General features: G+C 40.2%; 1 protein-coding gene across 1 annotated transcript in view; it reads right to left on the bottom strand.

Annotated features, from left to right (window-relative positions):
* Positions 1-20,133, bottom strand: part of Spen (spen family transcriptional repressor) — a 57,301-nt gene that overhangs the window by 33,529 nt on the left and 3,639 nt on the right. The window contains exon 2 of the mRNA XM_033767849.1: positions 19,482-19,961. Coding sequence (XP_033623740.1) covers positions 19,482-19,961 — 480 coding nt within the window. The remainder of the gene's footprint in view (positions 1-19,481; positions 19,962-20,133) is intronic.

The following is a 20,133-nucleotide window of genomic DNA, read 5'->3' as shown; positions in this document are numbered from 1 at the left end:
AAAAAAAAAAAAAAAAAAAAAAAGAGTGCTTCTTGAACAGCACTGCCCAACACTTTGGGGAGAGGGACAGAATCTTGCTGTGTAGTTCAGGCTGGCCTCGAACTCACAGTGATCCTCCTGCCTCATCCTCCCAACAGACATTGAATAATATATGCCAGAAATATACTTTTAAAATTCCAAATAACACTTTAAGAAGTAAAAACAAGTGAAATCAATTTTAATATTTTATTTAGCCTAATAAGATCAAAGTCGTATTTGAACACGTAATCAACATAAAAATCAATCAACTTTTTTTTGGGGGGGGGTACTGGGGATCAAACTCGGGACCTTGCACTTGCAAGGCAGGCAGCAGAACCACTGAGCTAAATCCCCAGCCCTAAAAATCAATAAATTTTTAAACTTCAAGTCTTTAGGTCTTCCAAATTCGATATTTTGTTTTGTTTTGTTTTGAGACAGGATCTTGTTTCAGTGTATATTTTTAAAACAGCTCTACTGAGATAATTTTACAAGGTAAAAATCACCCATTTTAAAAGGGAACAAGTGGTTTTTAGTACATTTACAGTTATGCAACTATCACTAGTAACACAATTTACTACATTCTCATCCTCTTATTTAGAAAAAAAAAAATCCTTCATAGCTACCATAACTTCATACTTTCCTGTTCTTTCCCGCCTCCAACTCTAGGCAACTCCCAATCTACTTTGTGTCTCCACAGATTACCCTATAGTTTTCATCAGTAATATGTGACTGACTTAACGTGTTTTTGAGGTCCGTCCGTGTTAGCACAGGGATCAGTATTCAATAATGATACAGAGTTCTTTTTTGGTTTTGTTTTTGTCGTGCTGGGTTCCTGAGCATGCTAGGCCAGTGCTCTAACCAGTGAGCTACACCCCAGTCCCTAAGCACAGCTCATATGCTCAGTATCTATATGGGGCTATGATATGAGGACAAACTAGTTCTAGAGGCAACAATCTCCCCAATAAGTAGCATATCATCCTTTAAATAAAGAACATGTGGGCCATTACAATGTTGAAACAATCCTTAAGCATAGTCCAAGAATACATGTGTGTGGGCTTAATAAAGAAATGCTATTCATGAGCAACAACATACTAGAGGTCTAGTACATCTTAAAATAATTGTTACAGCATAAAAACTATTAATAAACTGGAAGCTGGGCATAGAGGCACACATCTGTAATCCCAAATTTGAGCCCAACCTGGGCAACTTATCAAGACCTTTTCTCAAAATAAAAAGGGCTAGGGATGTAGCTAAGTTCAGTGGGTGTGTGTGTATAAAAGTGTGTCATCTTCATAAAGTCACGTCTCATAATTTCAGACATCTCCAACAAGTGAACAGTGTAACACATGAACATGTAAATTTCTACCTTAAAAGCAGAGAAAAAGGGTCAGGGATTTAGCTCAGTGGTTCCGCCGCCTGCCTTGCAAGCACAAGGTCCTGAGTTTGATGCCCAGTACCAAAAAAAAAAAAAAAAAAAAAAACGCAGAGAGAAGAAGATAAACTGAAAGGAAAAAAAAAATGAGTAGAGGTTTGGGTTGTAGCTCAGTGAAAGAATGCTTACCTACTGCCTAGCATACTCAAGCTCCTAAATTCAATCCTAGTACCCCCAAAACAAAAACAAATTTTTAAAAAATAAGGCAAGCACCCTTAAAAACTGTATCTTAGTTCAGCGTATTTACTACTTCAAACTTTAAAAACTATCTGATAGTGAATTAAGCAAACTAAAACTCCAGAGAATTGTACCAATAATTCACTCAAGCAAAAACAATTTAATTTAATGCATTCAGAGAAAGTTAGGGCCAGGGATTTAGCTCAGTGGTGCCGGCGCCTGCCTCGCAAGTGCCAGGTCCTGAGTTTGATCCCCAGTACCAAAAAAAAAAAAAAAAAAGGAGAGAGAGAGAAAGTTAAATGATTTGTTTTTGTTTGTTTGTTTTTATTTTTTGAGACAGGGTCTCACTATGTAGAGTTGAGACTGACCTGGAACTCACTATGAAGCCCAGGGTGGTCTCGAACTCACAGTGATCCTCCTGCCTCAGCCTCCCGAGTGCTGGGATTACAGGCATGTGCCACCACGCCCAGCTGAAAGTTAAATGATTACTAATGAAGCCACCCTACTTTATTGAACTATGTTATGTTTTCTCACGTATTTGTAAGCAAATGTTTTGCCAATCTCATCATATATATTGGGGGCCGATACTAAGGATTCAATCCAGGGTTTTCACGCTGAGCAACAACCACAGAACCCCAGGCCCCTTTCCCTTCTTTATTTTGAGACAGGGTCTTGCTAAGGCACTGAGTTGCCCGAGATGGGCTCAAACTTATAACCCTCAGCCTCTCAGAGGCCTGGAATTATAGGCATGCACTATGTCAAATCACAGACTATATTTCTAATCTCTTCCACTCTAAAGAAAAGTTCTGACAATATGAGAGTTCTGAGATTCTTATGAGAAAACTACTGTGCAAAGAAATTTTTTTTTTTCTTTTTAGACAGGATCTCACTATGTTGCCCAGCCTGGCCTTAAACTAACAGTGATCCTCCTGCCAGCCTCCAGAGTACTGAGATTACAGGCATGTGCCACCACACCCAGCTAACTATGTTAAGAAATTTTAAGAGACATTTCATTTACTATTTTCTCTATCTCAAAAGAGGTTTACACAAGTCGGGGATTTAGCTCAGATCCCAGCTACAAAAAGAGAGGTTTACTGACTGCATGAAAAGTGGATTTAAGAAGATATTCTCTAAAGACTTTACGGAATTTCTATGGCAGTTAAGTAGCATGTGAATGAGCAACCAATAAACTTCAGTACATAAATAACCACAGGGGATATTTGTTTTTTCTCTTTTGGTCCGGGGGATTGAACTTGGGCCCTTGCCCTTGGGAGACAGGCGGCCCAACCACTGAGCCAAATCCCCAGCCCCAGAGGGGACATTTTCCATTTTGTAATAAGGGAAGTATAGGAGTGCTCTTTGTAGATAAAGGCAATCAGAGTTTGTAGTCTAAGATATTGATTTTTTTTTTGTAAATGCAGGCAAAGGGGTTTTTGGCATGAAATCTTGGCTAATTCTGAATTTCCGAAATGCAAATGTTTATTATAAATGAGAGTGCCTATTTTCCTTTATTCTGAATGACTGGAGCAAGGTGAAATCGCATGTGGCTTCTGAGAACACCACAGAGACTCCAAGTCAACACAATGCAAGAAGGATAAAAGAAAAACCACCACCAATTCTGCTCTAAGTAAAACAACTGACACAGCCATCAACCTCATTCTGTAAGTTTACAACTAAAGAAAGCTGTCCATTTTCTACAAAACTAGACAAAAATAAATACACTCCTTTATTTGTGGCTTTACTGCAATATAACTGAGTAACTTCGTGGTGTTTTCATCAGAAATCTGGCCATGTTTAATCATTTAACTCTTCTACTTCTCAGAGCCATCTTATGGGGCGGGGGATTTAGCTCAGTGGTTCCACCACCTGCCTCGCAAGCACAAGGTCCCCGAGTTCTATTCCCGGTACCAAAAGGAAAGAAAACAACAAACAACAATAACAAAAAGGTATATTTGTACTCAGAGCCACCTTATGCACGAAGCATTCATTTTATTATAATTTTGTGATTTAAGCATAATACAGTGTTTTTTTAAAAAGGGGTTTACATATTTTGCTTCCAAGTCTAGCAAATAAGCCAGGCGTGTTGCATATACCTATAATCCCAGCACTTAAGAGACTGAAGCAGAAGGATCACTTCAAGTTCAAAGCCAGCCTGGGCTATACAGCAAAACCTCATCTCAAAAAACAGTAACAAACCAGGTCACAAACCTATTTTAATGTCTTCTGCCAAACTAATCAAACCCCAACATAACACAAAGTAGAAAGAACAAATGGATAAGGAAGACAGATTAACCCAACTAAAAGAAAATTCCCTAACCATGCTGTGAGGCAGCCAAGCAACAGGAGGACAGAAGCAGCCTTTCAAGCTTCAGCTGGTACTGGAGATTGAACTCGGGACCTTGCACTTGTGAGGCAGGCGTGGCACCCCTGAGAGCTAAATCCCTGGCCCTAGAGCTTTAGCTTCCAAAAGGGCAGAAGACACAAACTACCACTGGAGCTAAGGGGCAATGATGCACTGAAAATCAGCATCTAGTCTTGGGTGTCTGTTTAGCCTTGCTAGATTCAAAACACAGTACCTGCCTCCCACAAGCAAGCCCAGGAAATACTCAGGCCCTGCAACTGCCTGTCCAGTCAGAGCCTGGGTCCCACCCCTGGGCTGTCCACCTGGCACAAATGCTGGCAAAACAAGGAAGCCTAAGGAGGTGGCAAATAGCCAACTCAAACTGGATGATTCCAGTTTAGGCTAGTTCAAGTCACAAACAAGCACATCCCAACTTCCCTTACAATATTCAGACTCTGGCTGCCAGCAAGCAGTACTCAGTAAACCACGCGTTCTCACCAACTGGATTGGTTCTCATTTCCCCAGCAGTACACCAAATACTGTATACGGGTCAGCCCAGCACCGTGTTTGCAAAATGGACCACCTATACATAAGAGGGCAAGCCACAAAAATACCTACACTTCTCCAAAAACAGCCTTCCTAAAAAATGCTGTACTTGACAGCATTTCTGGAAAGCCAGAAAGGAAGCTGGAAATTAACCTGTTTATAGATCTTCCCAATGGGAGCTAAACCCACTAGAGCATTAGTAACACTTCACCACTTTCCATATTTAGCATCCAAAAGACCTTGGCTGATTAGATCAATATGACCCTCAAAAGGCAGAAAGCTGTGAGCTGCTTACTATGCAGTGATAAACAAAGCAAACTATACAGCAGCCACAATATGCAGTGTGTTTCAAAACTATGGGCTCTTCAGTGACTCCGAAGTTTGCCTGCCAGCAATGAACAGAAAACAATTTTAAATATACATCTCCTCAAAGCTCACATGGTTAAACACTTGTTCCACGCTGATTAGCCCTAAAATCCCCTTACACAGGGAATGAGCAAATGCTTCTCCTGGAAAATAATAGAGACTTAAGACAGAAGCAAAACCTACTGCTCCTCATATGCCTGCAGTTATTTTTCTCCCAGTAACTTCCCTTCAAGTGAAGCAACTTTTCAAAACATCAGATATAATTATATTCAAGAGAGAATATTCAATCAATAAAACCATTAATTGGCTTTCCATCACAAGGAACCATTCATTGCAAACTTCAAGACAGGAACTTCATTTCATAGCAGAAAGGTCCATGGCAATGAGCACATTTTAGATATAACACTAATTTTCATCAGGATATTCTCCTCCCCACCACAGGTGCTGTTTTGTTTTTTTTTTTTTTTTTTTTTTTTTTTTTTTTTGGTACCAGGGATCAAACTCAGGACCTTTCACTTGTGAGGCAGCACAGAGCTAGATCCCCAGCCCAAGATAGTCCCCCTTTTGAATCCTGAGTTAGTTTCAATTATATAAAAAAGTAAAAATGAACCAGAACAAAAGGCAGAAACAAATCAGCTATTTGAAATGCAATATATAATTTACTTAGACTTAAAAGAAAACAAATATAGCCAGGCATGGTGGCGCACACCTGTAATCCCAGCACTCGGGAGGCTGAGGCAGGAGGATCCCTGTGAGTTCGAGACCAGCGTGGGCTACATAGTGAGTTTCAGGTCAGTCCCGACTACATAGTGAGACCCTGTCTCAAAAAACCACCACCACCACCACCACCAACAACAACAAAGCAAATATTTGCATTTTGCCCAAGTTTATTTGCATAAATGAAAATAAAAGGTACAGGATAAATTAAAAATATATCCCTCCTAAGAACATTTATTGGGCTGAGGCATACTTCAGTGGTACAGCATGCCAAGGCCTTGAGTTTGACAGCTAGCATGACAAAAAGAAATTATTTTTATCCTTGACTTTGGCCTCTTAATTGAAAAGGTTTCACTAAGCCTTTCCTACCTGAAAATCTTCTGAATGCCTCCAAAACATACACTTCATTTGATATTTCAAAAGAAAAATATAACTAATCATTGATATTCATTACATGATTTTATTTTTCTTTTCAGCTGACAAGTAAATAATGTGGCCTCAGCACAGGATATTTTCTCTTTGGTACATGAAGAACAACAACAACAAAACCCTTTCAATTGAAGTGATTCGTCTCACATTGTCAAGTATAATCACAGTAGTAAAAAGAGAAGTCTGGTATAATACAATAAAGCCAACCTAATTTCTACTTTCACGTCAATGCTATGTAGCTACAAATAGAACAGCCAGGAAAAAATTAATTATGGCTTTTAATCACAAATATCTTAGGGTTAAACGTCAGTTACAGGTCGGGCAGTGTGTGTGACTCAGGCCTCAGCATGGCTACCCTCTGGTCCTTCTGTATGCCGGTCTGCACGGGGTCTCACTTTGTAGTGCAGGCTGACCTCAAACTCCTGGCAACCCTCCTGCCTCAGCCTCCCACATGCTGGGATTACCTACTGGTGCCACTGTGCCCAGGTTAAGAATTCAATTTTAAATAGAAATTTCTTTGCCTAAAAACTGTATAGGACAGTGTATAGGAAGTGAATTCTATGCTTCAGCATTCTCTGTACAGATTTGGCCCTGTGCTCAGTCCTGGAGCTTCCAGTTACTGCCTGGTCCCACCCGGAGTCCCAGAGCCTTGGCACCTGCGTCTGCACCTGATTTCTCGGGATGAGTACACAGAGTCCACCAACTCTACGGGAGCAGGCCAAGCAGAGCCTGATGAACCATGCGGCCACAGACATCACAGCTCTGCACTACCCGCGCAGACCCTGATCTTCCATAAATTATTCATGGAGGCCTTCCTGGGGGAATACGATGAGATCCTGAAGGTGATGGTGCAGGCCTGGCCTTTCCCCTGCCTACCTTTGAGGTCTCCACAGGATTTCAGGAATGCAAAGACCCACAAACTTGCAGCAAGTATTCACACCACAACAGAGAAATGTTCAGACCTTGGAAGCCCTATTGGATGGACGTGACACACAGCTGTCCCAGAAGGTTCACCACAAGCATACCTAAAGAAAACTCATCATAAAATTCATTTGGACCCAGAAGAGACCTAGAATAGCAAAAGCAATTCTAGACAACAGAGACATGGCAGGGGGTATCACAATTCTCAACTGGAAACTATACTACAAAGCCACTGTGATAAAAACAGCATGGTACTGGCAAAGAAACAGACCTGTGAGGCTAGGTGGAATAGATTAGAAGATGCAGAAAGAACTCCAGACACACTCAGCTACCTCATCTTTGACAAAGGAGCCAAACATCCTCACCAGAGGAAAGATAGCCTCTTTAATAAATGGTGTTGGAAAAACTGGATTTCAACTTACCGAAGATTAAAACTAGGTCTGTATCTTTGACCATGCACTAAACTAAAATCCAAGTGGATTAAAGATCTAAATATTAAAACAGAAACACTGAACTTGTTGGAAGATAAGTGAGGCAGAACGCTCGAAGACACTGGCATAGCAAAGACTTTATGAACAAATCCCTGTAGCATGGGAACCAGCACAAAGAATCAACAACTGGGATCTCATCTTTTTAAAAAGCTTCTGCACTGCAAGAGAAACCATCAACAGAACTAAGAGACAACCTACAATGTGGGAAAAAATTTTTACCAGCTGTTTCTTAAACAAAGGTCTACCACCTAGAATATATAAAGAACTCAGAAAAATCAGAGCCCCCAAATATAAAGACCCAATTCAAAAATAGGCATCTGAAATGAACAGACATTTCTCAGACAAAGAAGTAAAAGCAGCAAAAAAAAAAAAAAAAAGAAAGAAAAAGAAAAAATGTTCCCCATCATTGGTCATTCAAGAGATGCAGATGAAAACAATACTGAGATTCCTTCCACCTTATCCCAGAATGGTTATCATGACATCAACCAATCACAAATGCTGGCGGGGCTGTGGGGAGAAAGGAACCCTTCTCCATTGCTGGTGGGAGTGCAGACTGGTGCAACCACCGTGGAGATCAACATGGAGATAGCTTAAACAACTAGAAATAGAAATCCCATTTGACCCAGCTATTCCCCTGCTGGGTGTCTTCCCAAAAGAATTAAAAGAATCATACCACAGCGATACATGCACACCCATGTTTATAGCGGCACAGTTTGTAATACCTAAAACTTGGAAACAGCCCAACTGCCCATCAACTGGGGCCTGGATAAAGAAGATGTGGTTTTTTGTTTTGTTTTTTTTTAATGGAGTACTACTCAGCCATAGAGAACAAGAACCCTGAGACATTTCTAACTAAGTGGATGCACTTTGAGGCCGTAGTCTTTTTTTGGTTTTTGTTTGTTTGTTTTTTTGTTTGGCGGGGGGTTGAGACAGGGTCTCACTATGTAGTTCAGACTGCTCTGGAACTCACTGTGCAGCCCAGGCTGGTCTCGAGCTCGCAGCAATCCTCCTGCCTCAGCCTCCGAGTGCTGGGATTACAGGTGTGTGCCACCACGCCCGGCCAAGGCTTGACTCTTAAGCGAAATTGATAGGAGCGATTTATAAACCAGATAGTTTCTCTGGTATGATAAACAGTGTGTAAATAAGGATCAAAATGTGTAATTGATATTGTGTAATACAAAGAAAAGGTCTAAAGATATAGGAAATGGGCGAGGTAGCGGAAAGGTAGGAAGGAAATAAGAGAAAAGGAAAAAAATGGAAACAAAGTCTTTGTAAATAGAGAAGGTTGGAAGGGGTGAAGGGAGGCCAGGAGAATGGGGAAAAATAAGAACCAAGATACATCATGTATCCCAATGATGAATGTAACTGTATTATTGTGTACCTAAAATATACCAATAAAATATCAGTTACAATGATTTTTCTGAGATGAAAAGATACTATGCTTAGTAATACTTTCTTTGGTTAAAAAAAAAAAAAAGAAAAGCCAGGCGTGGTGGCTCACGCCTGTAATCCCAGCACTCGGGAGGCTGAGGCAGAAGGATCGCTGTGAGTTTGAGACCAGCATGGGCTACACAGTGAGTTCCAGGTCAGTCTCAACTACATAGTGAGACCCTGTCTCAAGCAAAAACATGAAGAGGGCCAGGGATTTAGCTCAGTGGTTCCACCGCAGTGCAAGGCCCCGAGTTCGATCCTCAGGAAAAAAAAAACAACAACAAAAAAAAAAACAGAACAAAACAACGGAACTCAATGGCACCGCACCTGCTCACAAGTGTAAGGTCCTCAGCTCAATCCCCAGTGGTGGTGGTGGTGGTGGTGGCAGGGCAATACAGACTATCTTGATCAAAATACATATATCCAGTAGCCAGACATGGTGGTGCACGTCTGTAATTCCAGCATTCGGGAGGCTGAGGCAGGAGGATCGTTGTATCCCTGTGAGTTCGAGATCAGCCTGGGCTACACAGTGAGTTCCAGGGCAGTCTGAACTACACAGTGAGACCGTCTTAAAAAAAAAAAAAAAATCCAGGTGGGCATGGCGGCATACGCCTGTAATCATCCAAGTGGCACACCACTTGAGAAGCTGAGGCAGGAGGACCAGTGCAAATTTGAGGCCAGCCTGGACTACCTAGGAAGGCTCTATCTCAATAACCAAAAACAAACAAACAAACAAAAAACCCCAAAAATATATTTATCTGAAAAAACTAAGAAATAACAGCACAACAAAACAAAATTTCTTCTCTAAATCTAGAAAGTACTGCCTATTCCTTATAGGAATAACATCACTTGATACAAGTCAGACAAATGTGTTTTTATGATTAAACAGCGTAAGACATCACACACACACATCACTACACTTTTAAAAACGGCTTTACCTAATATATGTATTAAAGCTGCTGCCGTATGTGGTAGTTCCTAGCACAAGATACTAATACAGAGACTGCCTAGCCAGGTAATGAAATGAACATATGTCTTCCCAGTGAACACCTGAACAAGTGTACCTGTGGAGAGAGAAGTGGAAGGCACACACCGTTCTGATCCCAATGCTTTCCCTCACCTTTCCAGCCTCAACTATATTCTTTCACAATCCTGCAACACGACAGCGATTCTAAACATCTTTTTCTTGAACTGGGAAGACCATCTCCCACAACTGAAATAAATGAAGTGCAAAACATCCACATGAAAAGACCTGAAACTTCCACTCCTACAGGAAAGAAACTATCATCTGTTACATTCAGATTACTCACAAATGATATGCAGACTTGGTGGGGTTTACTTTTTAGACTAGGGACATTCATGCTAACTTTTCTGTTTCACCAAAAGGGTCACATTCCTTTCTATAACCCTCTTATGTGTATTGCTTAAAAATCCAGAATTTAGGGGCTGAGGGTGTAGCTGAGTGGTAGAGAGCTTACCTAGCATTCAGGAGGCCTGGGTTCAATCCCTAGTCTCACGGGGAGAAAAACTGTCTAACGTTAATAAAAAAGTGTTACAGCTACAGAAAACTTGTAATGTAATTGACTCACAACATGTAACTTATAAGAAATATACATACAGACCCATTCTGCAAGTAACACCAGCAGTGAAAAATGTTTTTATTTCCCTTTCAATAAACATTAGATTGTAACAGAGAGAGGAGTATAAAACACTAAACCTTAACAAACTATCTTGAAGTCTAAGAACTGGAAAAGGGCCGCAGATGTAGCTCAATGACACCACACCTGCCTGGCAAGCACAAGGTCCTGAGTTCAATGGGGGGGGGTGCTGGAGAGTAGACTGCTTTAAATTCTATGAAGAATTGTATGACTGATGACCAAGGAAGATGAATGCTTTGCTGATATGGTTTTTTAAATATATAGCTTTTGGCTGGGCATGGTAGCACATGCCTATAATCCCAGAACTCTGACAGGTTGAGGCAGGAGGGCTGCAAATTCAAGCCCAACCTGGGCAACTCAGAGACTTAGCATGATCTTTTTTCAAAAACAAATTTTAAAATGCCTAGGAATGACTAGACAGAGGGAGGGAGGGAGAGAGGGAGGGAGGCGATACTGTAGCCCAGTGTTACGGTCCAATTATTGCACCCCCCAATGTGTAACTGTCCATCGTTTCCAATCTTTTCTTTGTTCCTAGGTTTCTCCTTTTTATGTTACAGTTTATGACAATTCAAAACATATTCTAAGGGCTAGGAATGTAGCTCAGTAGCATAACACTTGCCTAGCATGTGCAAGGCCATGAGTTCAACCCTCTTCACTGCAACAACAAAAAAGACATTTAAATAATGTAACTACTGGAATAAAGAGATCCTCCTGCTTCAGCTTCCTGAGTAGCTGAATCTATAGGCAACTACCATATTAGCCAGCTTCAAATACATTTTTTAAAAATATATCTCAATTTGGGAGCAGTACTTAGACTTGAACCCAGGGCCTAACACATGCTAGGCGGTCTGTGACCAAGCTACAGTCTTAGCCCTTTTCATTTTTTTAAATTTGAAGAAATCTCACTAAATTGCCCACAGTGCCCTTAAACTCTGGATCCTCAAGCCTCAGTCCCAGCAATTACAAAGATGGGTATTACAGCTCTCCGCCCAACACATATACACACTTTTTGGGGGATACTGGGGATCAAACTCAGGGCCTTGTACTTGCGAGGCAGGCGCAGTGCCACTGAGCTAAATCCCCAGCCCTAATTTTTACATCTATTTAAAGCCAGATGCAATGGCACTCAAAGTAACCCCAACACTCTGGAGGCTGAGGCAGGAAGATCACCAGTTCAAGCCTGGGCTACAACAGTAAGAAGCTGTTTCAAAAAACAACTAAAACTAAGAAGACTACACATTCTAGCTCTAAATTTCCAATTTCTTCAAACAGGTATCTTATATGATTAAGACCATATAATTTAGTGAAAGCTACAAATAATAGAGACAATGAGAGGTCACTCTCTACAGTTTTTGTTTGTTTTTTGTTTTTGTTTTTTTTGAGACAGGGTCTCACTATGTAGTTGAGACTGACCTGGAACTCACTATGTAGGTCAGGCTGGTCTTGAACTCACAGGGACCCTCCTGCCTCAGCCTCCCAAGTGATGGAATTACAGGCATGAGCCATCACGCCCGGCTCTCTACAGTTTTTTATATGTCATTTCTTTGCTAGTTATTATACTTATTTTAAGAATGTCCATCTATGTTTTTCTGTTGTTGCTGTTGTTTGGTACCAGGGACTGAACTTGGGTTCTTGTGCCTTACAAGGCAGGCGGCGGAACCACTGAGCTAAATCCCCATCCAAGAATGTCCATCTAAATATTTATGAAGAGAAAGAATAAGACTGAAGCCAGGCTTGGTGATTCATGGTTTTCTGGTTCTAGGACTCAGGAGTCTGAGGCCAGCATGGGCTACATAGTGAGTTCAAAGCCAGACTGGACTACAGAGAAAGACCCTGTTTCAAAAAACAAACAAGAGGGCCAGGGATTTAGCTCAGTGTTTATGCCGTCTGCCTCACAAGTGCAAGGTCCTGAGTTTGATCCTTGGTACCAAGAAAATAAACCAAAAAGGAAATAATAAAAGTCTGTAGTTAGTTGAAATACCCTCTTTCAGTTGAGCCAACAGTTTAAAACGAAAAGCCTGCTCAGAAGACAAAAAAATATGTTAAGGGGGTCAGAAAATGAGACTAATTTTGGTAAAGCAAGAAAGATTAGTCATAGACATTTACATTAATCTAATTATGTTAACTCTCACTCACACATGTAGAATTTCTTTAAATTAGCCATTGCCAGTTTAATCCAAATTGGCCAATTTGGGGCGCTCCGTACAGCTTTATGAGCAATGTTGTTCCATAGATAAAATAAGGCCATTACTTATGAAATAGACGCCTGGATGTAAACATCAAGTTAACTTTAGCCTATAAGGACATGTAGGGAAATAACCAGCTAGAAGGGTAGGATGAAACAAGCAAAGATTTGGATTACTGAAATCTTAACTGTTTTCCATTACTCTTCACCTGTTTTTCCACTGCTCAATAAACCTTTACAGAACATAGAATCAGGAGTTAACTGCAGCTAAAAAGGTGCCAAGGACTCATTTATGACAAGCTGGTGAAAATATGGCAACATTGACCACTTTTCAAAATGTTTTCAAATTTATAAAGTAGCCAGGCAAGGTGGCACATGTGGGTAATGCCAGCATTCGGTAGGCTGAGGCAGGAAGATTACTGCAAGGCCTGCCTCGGCTATATGGTGAGTTCAAGGCCAGCCTGAACCACATAGTGAGACCATGTGCCAAAAACCAGTAAATAAAATAAATAAATATGTGCATAAGGTAAATAGGAACAAAAATGAAATTACACGGAAAGTACCCTATCTTTACTAACACTGAATTTAGTAACTATCCCACTTCCAAAGTAAAGGTGAATATAACTCAAACTTGAGATATCTGTTACTACAGTAACATTAAACATTAAAATACCTATGGATTTCTACTGGTAACAAAATAACTCACACTGTGACATTGCTGTGGTTTAAGATTACTGCATTTGCTGCCTACTTTCACCATGAAAGGCAATGCTGAATTGCATTACAACCTACAAAACAGATGTGATGTCCAGGTCCCCCCTTATCAGTCCAGTCATTTTGCCCATGATCAAAATGAACAACTGGTAAAGCAAAGCCCAATTAGAATTACTCTCACACAGTAGCAAAGTTACCAACTGGCTCAGCCTCAGCAAATACTTTAATTCCTTTAGCCTGTATTAAAGAAAATTCTTACAAATGAATAAAAAAAAATGCAATCATAGGAAACTATGCAGTATATTCAACTTCAATTAAGAAATTTTAAAATAAATGCTTCTGTGGAATTTAATGCATCTAAGATGTTCTTTTGAAAGTAGTGACTCATTAAATTGCCTTGACAGAGACCTACAGTAGCATAGGGCAGCACAAGAGAATACCCTAAAGGCCAGTTACATGTTAACAGGTGCACAAAAAATGGTAGGTGGGTTGCTTATAATTTTACAACTATACTGCCATTAATTCCATGTTTACCCATTTGAAATGCAATGCTAGGAATCTGTTTATAAAAACTGTAAGAATTGAGGATCCAGGGTAGCTAACTTCCCATCAATCCTGGAGACAGAGGAGAAACATTTCTATGAGTATTTTGTCCACTATTAGCGTTAATTCTAAATATCTTCAGAGAATTTCTAGGAATGTCACAGTTCTACAACTTTAAAATCTTAAAGAGTACAAAAAAAGAGAGAGCTTTTGTTTTCCAAAAGGAAACTAAACATTTCGAATTTACATAAGATTTCAAAATAATATACTTTGTTCTCAGTATAATTATAGAGGGAAAGGGGACACCTGATAAAAGGGAGGTTGAACCAGGGATAATACTCTCAATACCAGAGGACTCGCACAATGACCAAATTTTCCACTTGCCACATCAGTTCTGCTCTATCCTTTGTGTTAACTAAGAAACTCCCCTAAGCACTAATTCAACTGTTTTGGTGAAGTATTCTCTGTGACAAAGGTAATATACTGACTTCTGTGTCTTACAGAGTCTCCTTGGTCCTGTTCTTAAAAGACAGCACTGAGGGCCGGGGATTTAGCTCAGTGGTTCCGGTGCCTGCCTCATAAGCACGAGGGCCTGAGTTCAATCCCCAGTACCAAAAAAAAAAAAAAAAAAAAGGCAGCCCTGAAAGCCTATCATTTAAATGATCACCATAGTTTACTGTTTTGCATAAATCAGCAATCTGCCTCTTAATGCAATCTCATCTAACTGTCCAAAGTCAAGCACTCACAATTCAAGTTTTCTCTCTCTAAGGTACTAAAAAGGCCTCCCAACTACAATGAATCTCTGTACTACATCATCAATTAGCTTTCTGAAGCACAGATCTCCAGAAGCCATCTTGCTTCAAGCCATTTTTTAAGGGCTCATCTCTATAGACAGAGTAAGACCCCAAAGAGCTAGGCATGGTGGCACATACCTGTAATCCCAGCACTCGGGAGGCTGAGGCAGGAGGATCGCTGTGAGTTTGAGACCAGCCTAGGCTACACAGTGAGTTCCAGGTCAGTCTCAACTACACAGTGAGACCCTGTCTCAAAAAACGAAATTAAATGAATACATAAGACCCCAAAACACTAGCATGGTTAAATCTTGCTAAGTTATCTGTTGGTCTCAAAGCATTCTTTTGCTTACTTCTCTCTGACCTGTTCCTTCTACCCCACGATGTTCCCTGTCTAGCCTAAAATGCTTTCCTTCCTATGCCGTGTATATATCCTCCATAGCTCAAGCAAAGGCTACCTCTTAGATCTCTCAGTAGTCTAAATAATTCTCTTTCCATTCTCCATTGTTCTGTGGATAGACATAAAAACTGTCTCTATGTAACAGCTGTCACGTCATTGAAACTGGAAGTGAACCAGTAAGCTCATGAACGAGGTGCAGGCAATCAACTAAAAGTGAGCTATAGAAGGTCGAAATATTACAGCTTTAGAAAACATGACTAAAGGGGCTGGGGATGTAGCTCAGCAGCACTGCGCTTGCCTGGCAAGCACAAGGTCCTGAGTTCAATCCCCGGTATGGGGGAGGTAGGGATGACTGCATATGAAAGGAAACCAATAACCTAAGTAAATGTACTATCACCTCTCTGGAGGGAAAAAGAAATAAAAGATTCTAGGGCTGGGGATTTAGCTCAATCGTGCCACTGCCTGCCTTGCAAGTGGAAGGTCCCGAGTTCAATCCCCACTACCCCCAAATAAATAAACAGAAACAAAAGAATCTACACAGACAAAGGAATGGGGAAATAGCAAAAATCTGCCAGTGGTTATTCCCCAAGTCATGGGAAGAAGTTATCCTCAGCCAGAATTCAGTTATCCTTACCTTGTCAGATTATACAGTCCAACAGTGCAGATCAGAAGGAATATGTAGGACAAAATTACAGGTTTTTAAACACAAGCATACCTTAACACACTATGCAAGACAAATTAAAACTTTCAGCTTGTCAGGTCATTGTATCATTTAAGGAGATATATCTAGCTACTCTAAGCTGGTATGATTATCATGCAAAGTCCTCTTGCTCACCACTTTTCAAAATTACAATTAGTCCCCAAGTACATGTTCTTAGCACACTTTGCCCCTCTGGTACTTTACAATAAATAGAAGCACGACTTGATTTTGGAGCTTTTGTTTTTTAATACATGAGCATGGAATTCATTACAACACTTTTAAGCTTTTAAGCCTAAAAATGAGACCAGATCCTAAACCAAAGTGTAACACCACCGAAGACCTTTTATCACTGATTCTCCTGACTTCAACAACGCCAACACAGGTTGCCTTTTCACTAAGTTTTGATCCAAGGAAGGCAGTGGCATTCCTTTAATGAGGCAGGTTTGGGGAAAATGACTAAAATATGATTTTTTTTCAGCATTTGGGACTGAATGCTAGACCTCTGCACTGAGTTACATCCATGGTCCTTTTAAAATTTTTTTATTTTGAGAGAGGGTCTTTCTAAGTCTCTTAATTGTGCAGGCTAGGCTCAAACATGCAATCTGCCCGCCTCAGCCTTTCAGAGTGCTGAGACTATAAGTATGTGCCACTACGTCCAGCAAACTTGAGAACTTAAACAACTACATGTAGAACAAAGTGAAATACAACAAGACTTTATCATCAGTTTATAGGATTCAATGAATTTTACCAATCATTATTTGGACAATATAACAAATGAAGTCAAGAGTAGTTAAGCCAGGCATGAGCCAGGTGTGGTGGTGCACAGCTACAGATAGCCCCAGCACTCAGGAGGCTGAGGCAGGAGGATTGTCACAAATTTGAAGCCAGCATGGGCTACGCTGTGAGTTCAAGGCCAGTCTGAATTAGAGTGTAAGACAGTGTTTCGAAAACAAAACAAAAAAAAGAAGCCAGGCGTAGTGGCACACGCTTGCAATCTCAGTGCTTGGGAGGCTGAGGCGGGAGGATAAATGAATTCAAGGCCAGCCTGAATTACACAGCAAAAACGTCTCAAGAAGGAAAAAATAAAAGAAGTTAGGAATTTTCAACCATGTAATAAAGGTGCAAAGCTGGAGATCAGAACTAACTTTGCTTCCTGGAGAAAATCCAGCGATAATGTTGAGAGCTGATCTTAACTCTACCAGACAGTTATACCACTTGGGATAAAGTCTGTTTGCCATAAATACGTCATGAGTGACATTGTTACAGGCTTCCTAATGGCTACTACATGTTTGTTGTAAACATTTAGGATGACGAGTTTCATGCTTCCATTGTTTAACCTTTATTTAGGAAAATTCAAATATGTCCAGAAGTTGAATGAAAATCTAGCAAACCGCATATACCCCAGCCAACTTTAAGAGCTGCCTCTTCATGGGAGTTGGTACATGTACATAACATATTTTAATTCTTTTTGGATTTTTTTCTTTTTGTTTTTTTGGTACTGGGGATCGGAACTCAGGACCTTGCACTTGTGAGGCAGGCGGCAGCATCACTGAGCTAAGTCACCAGCCCCCTTTAATTCTTTTTTATCCTTTTCCCCTCCCTCTCTCCCCCTTCATCTCTTGGTCCTGCTCCCATTTACAAAATGTCCACCTCCTTATTTCCTAGTATCTATCTTTTATTTTGTTTATTTATATTTTGGGTTTATCACATACAGAAACTATGTGATTATTTGAATACTCCTCCACCACCACTGGGGATCGAACTCAGGTCCTTGTGCTTGCAAGATAGGCAGTGGAACCACTGAGCTAAATCCCGGGACCTACTATGTGATTATTTGAAAGAAGAAAGAAGAAGCCAGGCATGGTGGCACACAGCTGTAATCCCAGCACTCAGGAGGCTGAGGTAGGAGGATCGCTGTGAGTTCGAGACCAGCCTGGTCTACACAGTAAGTTCCAGAGCAGTCTGAACTACATAGAGACCCTGTCTCAAAAAACAAAACAAAAACAAAAACAAAAAATGATAAAAAGAAAAAGAAAAAGAAAAAGAAAAAGAAAAAGAAAAAGAAAAAGAAAAAGAAAAAGAAAAAGAAAAAGAAAAAGAAAAAGAAAAAGAAAAAGAAAAAGAAAAAGAACTTTGCTAACTCCCTAAACAAAGTACTTGTTTCATTTTAAGAATCAAATGTTTCAGGCCGGGTATCTAGCTCAGTGGTTCGGTGGCCTGCCTTGCAAGCCCAAGGACCCAAGTTCAATCCCCAGTATCCCCCTCAAAAAGAATCAAATGTTTCCATTTATTATTCTGAATTATAAAATTTAGGAAGCCTAAAAATAGCCATTAAATTACATAAATCCAAGCAGGCAATACTGAAAGAAAAATAATCTGGGATTTTAATCAGGTCAAAAGAAGTTGTGTCTTGCAAGCTTAAATTGTGTATCATCTAAATTTAAAACTAGGACATCTGAGATTAACTGAGTAACAATTACAGGAAACTGGAGGAGGCTAAAGGATATCAGCGTGTGAAGTAGTAATAGCTAGCAAGCAATCAAAACAGGGCAGTACTCAATGGGAGAGGGGGGTCATTTAACATAAAGAAGGTATCAAAGTAAGAATTTTATAAGCAGTTTTCATTTTAATCTACACAATAACTCTATAAAGGTTCTTATAAAAGATAAGAAAGCTGAGGCCCAAGAGAGTTTAAGTGAATTGTCTAAAATTACTAAAAGTAATCTACACCATCTACATAGATCTATTTCAAAATCCATGTTTAACTTCTAAATCTCGTTAAGATTATTTTCATTTTATCATTTTTCATCTTTAGAATGTCACTTTGGAAAAAAAATTCTCAACTAAGGAAATGAGTTATTTCAGCCTTAGAGAACAAGAAGTCACAACCTGCAACTAAAGAAAGCTTTTCTACTTGAGTTTTAGATTGGCTAATAACCTTGATGTTAGTTAATGGTTACAAACTGATTTAGACATTGACAAGAGATGTGTCAACAATGTACCAATAGAAATTGAACCAAACAACTCTTACAAATGTTCAAAGTAACAAAAATAAATTGGCACTGTTCACCTAAAAAATTAAAAACTTTAGAGATACATTTTCAGTGTCTTAAGATTTATCTCATATACCTTAAATCGCCAATTACCTTCCTTTTTGGCTTTTTTTGTTTTTGTTTTTTAAGACAGGGTTTCACTGTAGTTCAGACTGGCCTTGAACTCACTAAGCAGTCCAGACTGGCCTCAAACTCATGGCAACCCTCCTGCCTCAGCCTCTCTTGAGTGCTGGGATTACAGGCATGTGCCACCACACCCAGCTGTCAATTTTTAAAATTTTTTTGGTACCAGAGATTAACCTCGGGACCTTGCGTTTGCAAGGCAGGCGGCAGCACCACTGAGCTAAATCCCCAGCCCCTGGCAATTTAATTTTAATATTGAGTTTCTAGACTATTAAACAGCATTTTGCATCACTGGTTAATTCAATGGCCACATATTAAAGTTTCTTTACTTATTACATATACAATCCAAGATTATTTTCTTCAAAAAATCATTATGCTAAAACCGTTACCAATGATCATTGAGATGTAACAGCTCATCTGTTACAACAAAAGGCTGTTAACCTACCTGTCACTGCTGGTACTACTGCTGCTGCTGATTGAATCACTACTGGAGGATCTACTCCTAGAGCCGCTGCCACTAGGGGACCTGGTGGGTCTAGTCGCTTGGCTAGCCAGTCTCTGAGGGGACTGATTTCTAGACTGGGATGAGTGTGGCGAGCGACTCCTGCTGTGCTGGTAATTCCGCTCTGGCCTTCTGCCTCGTACCTCTCGGGTAATATCATCCCTGTAGATATCCCTGTGTACCACACTGGGCAGTGTAAATTGCTCCCGAGCCCTAGGTTCGTATCGGGGATCATGAGCATCAAAACGGTTTGGACTTCGACTCCGAGGAGAAGTGTAATAGAGCCCATGTGGTAATGTCCGCTCTCGAGGATCTCTATAGTAATCCTGATCGTAATGTCTTGTCCGATCAAATGCTCCTGTCCCCCGTTCATGGTGTCCATAGGCACTATGTTCATAAGCACGCTCCCTGTTATCTGAAGCCCTGCATTTAGGAGGAGGGAGAAATACTTAATCAGAAAGAAGCAAGCGTAATTTAGTAAGTCATGCAAACATTCACTTCAGAATTATCTTTTTCAACTGGTCATTTTCTAAACAGCATTAGTCACAAGCTTAACATGAAACTGTCTTTTTTTTTTTTTTTTTTTTTTTTTTTT

Source organism: Fukomys damarensis, unplaced genomic scaffold (genome assembly GCF_012274545.1).
Source record: "Fukomys damarensis isolate Sample0158 unplaced genomic scaffold, DMR_v1.0_HiC HiC_scaffold_23, whole genome shotgun sequence".
Lineage (NCBI taxonomy): Eukaryota > Metazoa > Chordata > Mammalia > Rodentia > Bathyergidae > Fukomys > Fukomys damarensis.
This window is presented reverse-complemented; position numbering and strand designations above follow the sequence as displayed.